We start from the raw sequence: 9,011 nt of genomic DNA on the forward strand, positions 1-9,011 counted from the left end.
TGTATCTGTTCTCCCCCAAATCCCCCTCCCATCCAGGCTGTCACATCACATTGAGCAGGGTTCCCTGTGCTGTGCAGTAGGTCCTTGTTGGTTATCCTTTTTAGATATAGCAGTGTGTATAGGCCACATTCCTCAAAATGGTAAATGAACTGGAAAACCATAGAGTTCAAGTAGTTCAAGGTCAAGAGAGAAAAAAATACATTTTGTTTTCAGGAAACTAAATCCTCTCCAAATTGATTTAAAAATATTTTTAAGTTCTAGAAATCTATCTTAAACCATGCGTTGTGTAAACTAACATGAATGAAAGTTCCTCACCTACAACATAGGCATATATACACAGATCTAAATGGGTCTGTACTGGATTCTAGAATGCATGTGAATGTGTACAGTCACTCAGTCATGCCTGACTCTTTGCAACCCCATGGACTGTAGGCTGCCAGGCTCCTCTGTCTATGGGATTTTCCCGGCAAGAATACTGGAGTTGGTTGCCACTTCCTCCTCCATCTATTTCTTTAATTTTGTGTCTATATGAGATGATGAATGTTCACCAAACTTATTGCGATACCACTTCATAATGTATGGAAGTCAAATAACCATACTTTAAACCTTAAACTTGTACAGTGACTGTGTCAATTATATCACAATAAAACTGCCAACAAAGGTCCATCTAGTCAAAGCTATGGTTTTTCCAATAGTCATGTATGGATGTGAGAGTTGGACTATAAAGAAAGCTGAGCACCGAAGAATTGATGCTTTTGAACTGTGGTGTTGGAGAACATTTGAGAGTCCCTTAGACTGCAAGGAGATCCAACAAGTCTATCCTAAAGGAAATCAGCCCTGAATAGTCATTGGAAGGACTGATGATGAAGCTGAAACTCTAATACTTTGGCCACCTGATGCGAAGAACTGACTCATTTGAAAAGACCCTGATGCTGGGAAAGACTGAAGGCAGGAGAAGGGAACAACAGAGGATGAGATGGTTGGGTGGTATCACCGACTCAATGGACATGAGTTTGAATAAACTCCAGAAGTTGGCGATGGACAGGGAAGCCTGGCATGCTGCAGTCCATGGGGTCGCAAAGAGTCAGACACAACTGAGCAACTGAACTGAATTGAAAACTGGAAGAAAAAAATTGATAAACTGGACTTTATTGAATTAAAACTTTTGGGCTTCAAAGAACACCAACAGGAAAATGGACTTCCTAGACAAGTAGGAGAAGTTTTTGGCATATCATATATCTGATAAGGGACTAGAATCCAGAGTGCATAGTGAACTTTAAAAACAAAAAGACAATTTAATTTAACAACAAAATTAAACAACAAAAAGACAACCTAATTAAAAACTGGCCAAAGGGTCTCAACAGACATTTCTTCAAAGAAGACATATAAACATTCAATAAAGCCTTTGAAAAGATGTTCAACATCATTTGCCACTAGAGAAATATGGATCAAAATCATGAAATGCCACTTTACACCCTCAAGGAAGGCTGTAATCAAGATTATTATAGCCATTTGGTGACATCACGGAAAATTACAACCCTTATACAGTGCTGATGGGAATGTGAAATGATGTAGCTACTTTGAAAAAACAGTTCCTCAAGGGAATTCCCTGGCAGTCCAGGGGTTAGGACTCATTTCCATTGCCAAGGACACAGGTTCAATCCCCAATCAGGAAACTAAGATCCTACAAGCTATGTGGCTCAGCCAAAAAGAAGAGAAACAGTTCCCTAAAAGGTTAAACATGCAGTTACCATGTGGCAAAGCAATTCCACTCCTAGGTAACATAACCAAAAGAAATGGAAACACACGTCCAAACAAAAACTTGTATACAGGTTTATATTCTTGTATCATAGAAGCATTCTTCATAGTAGCCAAAAAGTGAACACAATCTAAATGTCCACACTTGATAAATGGTTAAGCGCTCTGTGATATATCCACACAACAGAAGATGATTCGGCCATAAAAAGGAATGGAACACTAACCCACGCCACAGAGCAGGTGACCCTTGAAAGCATGATGCTAGGCAAAAGACGCCAGACACAGGGCTTCCTTGGTGGTCCAGTGGCTAAGACGCCAGGCTCCCAGTGCAGAGGGCCCAGGCCAATCCCTGGTCAGGGAACTAGACCCCACATGAGGCAACCAAGACCTGGCACAGGGGAATAAATATTAAAAAAAAGAAGAAGCGAGACACAAATCCTACAGACTGAAGGATTCCATTTACATGCAATGTCCAAAAGAGGCAAATCCATAGACACAGAGAGTAGATTAATAGTGACCTGGGAAAACAAACTAGTGAAAATAACAGAAAAGAAGCAGAGTCACAGATACAGAAAACAAACCAGTGGTCACCAGTTGGGAGGGGGATGGGCCAGGGGGCAACATAGGTGTAGGGGATGAAGAGGTACCAACTACTACGTATAAAATAAATAAGCTACAAGGGTGTATTATTGTACAGCACAAGGAATACAGCCAATATTTTATAATAATAAATATAAAAGGAGTATAATGTTTAAAAACTGTAACTATGTTATACACCTGAAATTTACATAATTTGCAAATCAACTACACCCAGATAAATAAATATACTTAATTTCTAGTGAAAACAAACAAACATAAAACAGTCTGGGGATGATGGGCATGAATGAGAGTGACTGCAAATGGACACATGGCTTCTTTTCGGGGGTGCTGGAAACATCCTCAAATTAGATTACTGCAATGGTTGAATTTACTAAAAAAAAAAAAAAATCACTTAAAAAATCACTTATTTTTTTCTCTCCTTTTTATATTTTCTTAAAGGCTTCCAAGTAAGACATTAAAATCATCCTCTCAGTATCATCACAATCAGGACTTTTTCCGAACAGATACATTTTTTTTGTCCATAATTGCTGCTTAGTCACTTGGTCATGTCCAACTCTGCAGCTCCATGAACTGTAGCCCACCAAGCTCCTCTGTCCATGGAATTTTCCAGGCAAGAATACTGGAGTGGGTTGCCATTTCCAATGCCAGGGGATCTTCCCGATCCAGGGACTGAACCAGTGTCCCTTGTATCTCCTGCACTGGCAGGTGGATTCTTTACCACTACCGTCACCTGGAAAGTTCTTTGTCCACAAACTAGGCTGAAAAGGCTAGATAAGAAAATACTCAATTGGAAAACATGACATACAATCTCAGCTTTTGAAAGACCACGCACTACAAAGCTGTTGATGGGGAACTGCTGGTGCCCTCCGCATGCTATCAGGTACCACAGTTTTTGCACCCAATAATCAGAAAGACCATACCTGGTCACAGCAGCAGCGAATGTCACAGGCCCCCGCTGTCAAATTGCAAGGGCAAGGACCAAGGGGCTGATACACCTGGTTAGGAACGACAGTCACATTTTCTGAAAAGTACAAACAACAGAGAAGTTCAGCTGTGAAACACTGATGAGACATGGCCACATTTTCACTCAGAGAAAGCTGAATTGTATTACAAATCACCATTACCAGTATTCCACATGAAGGTATCCCTGAGATGGGCTATATCTACTGAGGCCTGTATCTACTCCTCCAACGAAAACCCAAATAGAAGAGAATGTCCTAGTTATACAAACTGAAGAAGTCACAGTTGATCTTGAAGATGATCAAGTCACTAAGATTTGCAAGTTAAGCCAAATGCAATGCACTGATTTTTCAATACACTGCACAACTCCTTTCCTAACACAGACTGATTGTAAGCATTTACTCCTCCAAATTCATTACCTCTTTCAACAGATAAACCTGAAGCCATGACCTAAATGTCCATTGACAGATGATGTGGTACATATAGACAATGAAATATTACTCAAGACATAAAAAGAACAAAATGGGGTCATTTGCAGTAATGCGGGCGGACCAAGAGTCTGTCATACAGAGTGAAGTAAGTCATAAAGAGAAAAAACAAATATTGTATATGAACGCATGTATGTAGAATCTAGAAAAATGATACAGATGAACCTATTTTCAGGGCAGAAATAGAGACGAAGACGAAGGGAACAAATGTGTGGACATGGAGGGTGGGGGAACTGGGAGACTGGGAGTGGGTATGCGCTCTGCCATGTGTAAAACTGAGAGCTAGTGGGAACCTGCTACAAAGCACAGGGAGCTCCGCTCGGCGCTCTGTGGCGACTAGATGAGTGGGAAGGGAGACCCAAGAGAAGAGGGTTGTATCTCTACACATAGCTAATTCACTTTGCTGTACAACCTTGTAAAGGAACTATACCACAACTAAAAAAAAACAAATCTGAAGCCACGGTGACACTGCAGTTTATCTGGAAGCCATCTGACCACAAGATCTCATTTAACTGAGCTACACACTCAACCTCAAGTCCCATCACACTGTGAATGCAAATTTTCACATCCTGATTCTGGTTCAAGTGTGGGGGAAATTAGTAATTTTCACACTGATTGGAAAAGGAATATGTTATATTACATTTTAGCCTCCTAATTCAGAATCCAGAAACTAATAGTTGGAAAGCTATGTACGTGACTATTTGTGTAAACTCTATGTATCAGTCCACTTTAATGAGAGGATAACTGAAGCTTCTAGAGAACAACTATTATATATTCTACGCTATAATATAGTAGAACCCTAGTATGTCAGTGGTATCAAGAACAAGAAAGTCCGAATAAGAGACCATTTCACAAGGGTAAGGGTTTGATCCTCAGTATAATCAAATCTGTGAGACATAAGCAAGGCACTTTAGAATAGGGTTTTACCATGTGATATATAGATAGGTATTTGTGAATCTATCTATATGCCTCCCACATTGTTGGCTAGCTTCCTTGTTACCAAGCATACCGCTTACCTCCTGGCTGTCCTTCCATCCTTTTTCTTGTTCTGATCTCTGTCTGACTGGGTGCAAAATTTTTCATACCTTCATGGGGTCAGAGTGGACATCTCATAATTACCAATATATACAGACTCTTAATTTTCCTAAGTTTGGCTATTTGTACAAGGACATTCTGAAATATTACCTAACTATACTTAAGCATATTTTTTAAAAGAAAAAAAAAGTTGCTGCTCTGAGTGGTATAGCAACTATTAAGCCCTCCTGTCAGGTTTCTTTTTTGGCCATACTGTGTGGCTGATGGGATCTTAATTCCCCAACCAGGGATCGAACCCATGCCCCTTGAGTTCAAAGTGAAGAGCCCTAAATCACTGGACCAGCAGGGAATTCCCTGGAAACTTTTAAAATAAGAAAATTAAACAAAAGAAAAATAAGTTTAGGAAAGCAAGACAGACTCACGAGCGAAGCACACACACTGCATGGCACACACTTACATTCAAACGTCTGCAGTAAACATTTTGATAGTCGGAGACTTTACTTGCCTGATGCATTTTGGCCCAGAGAGGAGTTGGCATAAATTTCCACATGAATGAGCAGATGTGCTAAACAGGATGTATTATGAAAGGCTGAAACAAGAAGAGCTTGGACAATACACGGGGCCTCCAGGAAGGGATTTGTCCCATTAGAGGAACATGACTGCAGATCCCTCTTCAACCTCACGGTCACTTCCAACGAATTCTGAAAGGAAAATATCACTGTACTTTATACGGTGACTCAAAACAGCATCTATAAGAACACATAAGATTAAGTAAGCTCAATCTGCCTCCATTCATTTTACAAAAGGCAAACTGGACCCAAGGATGACATCATTCTGCTCAATTTTACCCTGTAAACCTACTGCAGTACACAAGCCCTGATTCCTAATCCTCAGCTGAACATACAAGCAAGCAACTTGTGCCTGCTTGTTGTTTGGTCACCAAGTCGTGTCCAACTTGTGACTCCATGGACTGTAGCCTGGCAGGATTCTCTGTCCATGGGATTCTCCAGGCAAGAATACTGGAGTGGGTTGCCATTTCCTTCTCTAGGGGATCTTCCCGACCCCGGGACTGAGCCCAGGTCTCCTGCATTGGCAGGTGGATTCTTTACCACTGAGCCACCTGGAAAGCCCTTTTTCTGTTTAGAGAAAGCTGAACACAGGTCTGATAAAGGTATTTGTCTGGCACTTTTATTATCCTACTGGCAGATTAAATACACATAAATAAAAGTCCATGGAAACAGGCTCTGGTACCTGGGGTGCAAGCAAAGTCTGTTTCGTCTTTTATGTTCAGAGTTGATGTTTTGCAGATACTAGACACTCAGTGAAATATCTATTTAGTGGAAAACATTTCATCTCTCCAGGCTTGAGTGTCCTTACACATAAGCCCAGAGTTGGGTGAGACCAGCAATTCATGAAGCTCTTTTGAGTCACAGATTCATTTGATAATCTGACAGAAGCTGGCAAGCCTCTCATCAGAAAAAAATGCACACATACAAAACTTTATACACAATTTTAGAGAGTTCACAGCTTTTTTTTTTTTTTTGGCTGTGCCATGCAGCTTGTGAGATCTTAGTTCCCCAACCTGGGAATGAACCTGGGCCCTTGGCAGTGACAGCATGTTGTTCTAACCATGGGACCACCAGGGAATTCCCTCACAAGCTTCTTGAAACTCGTCCAAGATGAGTGCCTACAGGATCAGATAGCCCACAGTTTCATGGCGGTTCCAAGCACTAAGTTCTATCTTGTCTGATTAAAAGAACATCGCAGGGGAAGTTCCCTGGCGGTTCAGTGGTTAGGACTCGGCGCTTTCACTGCCTTGGTCCAAGTTCAATCAATCCCTGATCAGGGAACTAAGACCCGATAAGCTGCTGGGCACAGTCAAAAAGAGAGAGAGAGAGAAAAACAACACTGCAGGAGCACCAGATGCAGGGCTCCGCAGATGCTACTGAGAAGGTTTCCACCTCTGGCCTTACCACAGTGGGGGTGACAGTCAAACTCCAGTCTCCTGTCTCATTGTTCAGCTCGCCACAGGTGGGAACTGGCAATAAACCTACAGGAGAGATTGGAACACAAGAGAGTATTGCCCAGCCACCAAAGTACTGCACTCTTGAGTCAGGTTTCCTAGGACAGAACACCTTTCCAAGCCTAGGATTGGACTCTTTACAAGCTGTGTGACTTTCGACTAGTGACAACCTCTTTGAACTTCAGTGTCTTCATTTGTTAAACAGAATTAAAAGACATTACTGTTCTTATTAGGAAAATGAGGTGATGTATTTAAGTACATGGGATAGCTCAGTGAATGCTAACTTGTAATTTCAAGCTTTCTTTTACTCACCCTGTCTGTTGGTCCTCTGGTCCACAGCAGCAGCCCCCATCCCGACTTTGCAGGGGACAGCGCCAAGGGACTCAGAGGATGCCACCTGGCCAGGCTTCTTGGGCGGCCTGAAGCTGGCCCAACCTCTTCCCTCCCCAAAGGAAAGGTCAGACTCTTTACCCATCTCGTCCCGCAGCTGGGTCAGGGACACGGTCACATCCTCGGTGCCTCCGACCAGGGACGCGCTGACCACAGGGCCGGACATGCGGATGACAGAAGGAATGAAAACTAGGCAGGAAGAAAGGGACAGGGAGGAGTTAATAGTTGCAGAACCCCTGCCTACCCTGGGTGGTGGCTTTCTTTGGCGGTGTCTTCCGCAGCTCTGGCGGCAGTCCCAGATTTGGCCTCAAGACTCGTCCTCTCCCTCATCCCCGTCCTGTAGGCCCCTGCCCCATCTTACATACCCACATCTCCCCTCAGCGGCCTCAAGACGCCCTGCAGAAGGAGAAGTCCCAAAAGCAAAGGGACCGGCGGCGACAAACGCATGCCTGGGGGCTCGCCGGGCCTGCACAACAGGGCTGCACCGGCCTTAGAAGACTGGAAGCGCGGGGACTCGGAAGCTATGCCCGGGCGGCCTTGCCGCCACCATCTTGTCAAGCCAACGCCTGGAGCTATGGCAACCACCAATCGGCCGCCTGTCTGACGAAAGACGAGCCGTGATTGGACCAACACCAGAGAGAGCCCGCCCTCAAACCCATCCGCAGCAGCCTAGCCCTGCCACAGGCCTTAGGTCCTTCTAGTTGCATCACTCCATGAAAAGACTCACGAAAAAGTAGGAGTCCGCGTTTAGTTGAAAACCCCGAGTTTCTCCAACATGGAGTTAATTCAGTCATTCTGGAGTTAATGCAAATGCGAGGCCGCAGGCACTGGGTTCTAAACAAGCAACTTAATAAACTTGATTTTTATGAGAATTTGGGAGGAGGGACAAAAAGGGGGTGATGTTGCAGTGCTGTAATTGTTCTGTTGTATTGTTTTTATTATTCTCCGTTTTTCAGAGGTTTTGTTTGTTTCTACCACGCAGAGGGAGACAGTGAAGGATAGAAGCCTGGCGTGCTGCAGTCCGCGGGGTTGCAGAGTGGGACAGGAGTTCGCGACTGAACCACCACCGCATAGAGCTCTCAGATCTCTGAAAGGAGGTCTTCTCAAACTACACACACGAAGTTTTAGCACCATTAGAACAGATGCAAAATTACCAAAATGCTGCCTGGGGAAAAAAATTCATTTTTCTTATCTCAGTAGCCTCAAAGGATCGCAAGCGTTATCATAGCTCGGTGACTTACAGGTGCAGGGCCTGAGGTTGGACTGCGTGGTTTGAATTTCACCTTCCTTCTATGTTAAGTGATCTTGGGAAAATCACTTAACCTCTCTAAACTTAGGCTTCCTCCGCTTTATTTTCACGCCCTCATCTTTAAAGGAGGTAACAGTCTCTCCCAAACAGGGTTGTGTGAGAAGTGAGGCAACACACCTAATGAGCTTAGCCTAATGCCTGATGTACAGTAAGTAAGTACTCAGTAACTGTTCACTCATTTTGTTAGCTATCAGATGAGCGGTAAACCAATTGACGGGCAGAATCCATGTACGGTGTGTAAAAAATCTTCTATTAAAAACTTCATACCAATCTATAATTGTATTTGTAACAATATTTTTGTGTATAGTTTTAGCAAGATTGAAATTAAAGTTCTTCAGGGTTGAATAAAAAATTGACATGTGAACAAATCCAGTTAAAAAGTACACAGTTGAAGATGAATGAGCATGAAATAAACAACCAGTAAGAAGAAATAACTCAGGGAAATATG

The 9,011-nt window shown here is 43.0% G+C and overlaps 1 protein-coding gene across 5 annotated transcripts in view; it reads right to left on the reverse strand.

The window, feature by feature from the left end:
* Window positions 1-7,825, reverse strand: part of TCTN2 (tectonic family member 2) — a 28,931-nt gene extending 21,106 nt beyond the window's left edge. For all 5 annotated transcript variants that reach the window (XM_055550226.1, XM_055550223.1, XM_055550224.1 and 2 more), the window contains exons 1-5: window positions 7,620-7,825; window positions 7,336-7,443; window positions 6,815-6,891; window positions 5,347-5,542; window positions 3,279-3,379 (exon numbers count right to left, since the gene is read on the reverse strand). In XM_055550226.1, coding sequence (XP_055406201.1) covers window positions 3,279-3,379; window positions 5,347-5,542; window positions 6,815-6,891; window positions 7,336-7,443; window positions 7,620-7,701 — 564 coding nt within the window. In that variant the 5' untranslated portion in view covers window positions 7,702-7,825. The remainder of the gene's footprint in view (window positions 1-3,278; window positions 3,380-5,346; window positions 5,543-6,814; window positions 6,892-7,335; window positions 7,444-7,619) is intronic.
* Window positions 7,826-9,011: the final 1,186 nt, after the last annotated feature.

The sequence above is a fragment of the Bubalus kerabau genome, chromosome 16 (genome assembly GCF_029407905.1).
Source record: "Bubalus kerabau isolate K-KA32 ecotype Philippines breed swamp buffalo chromosome 16, PCC_UOA_SB_1v2, whole genome shotgun sequence".
Lineage (NCBI taxonomy): Eukaryota > Metazoa > Chordata > Mammalia > Artiodactyla > Bovidae > Bubalus > Bubalus kerabau.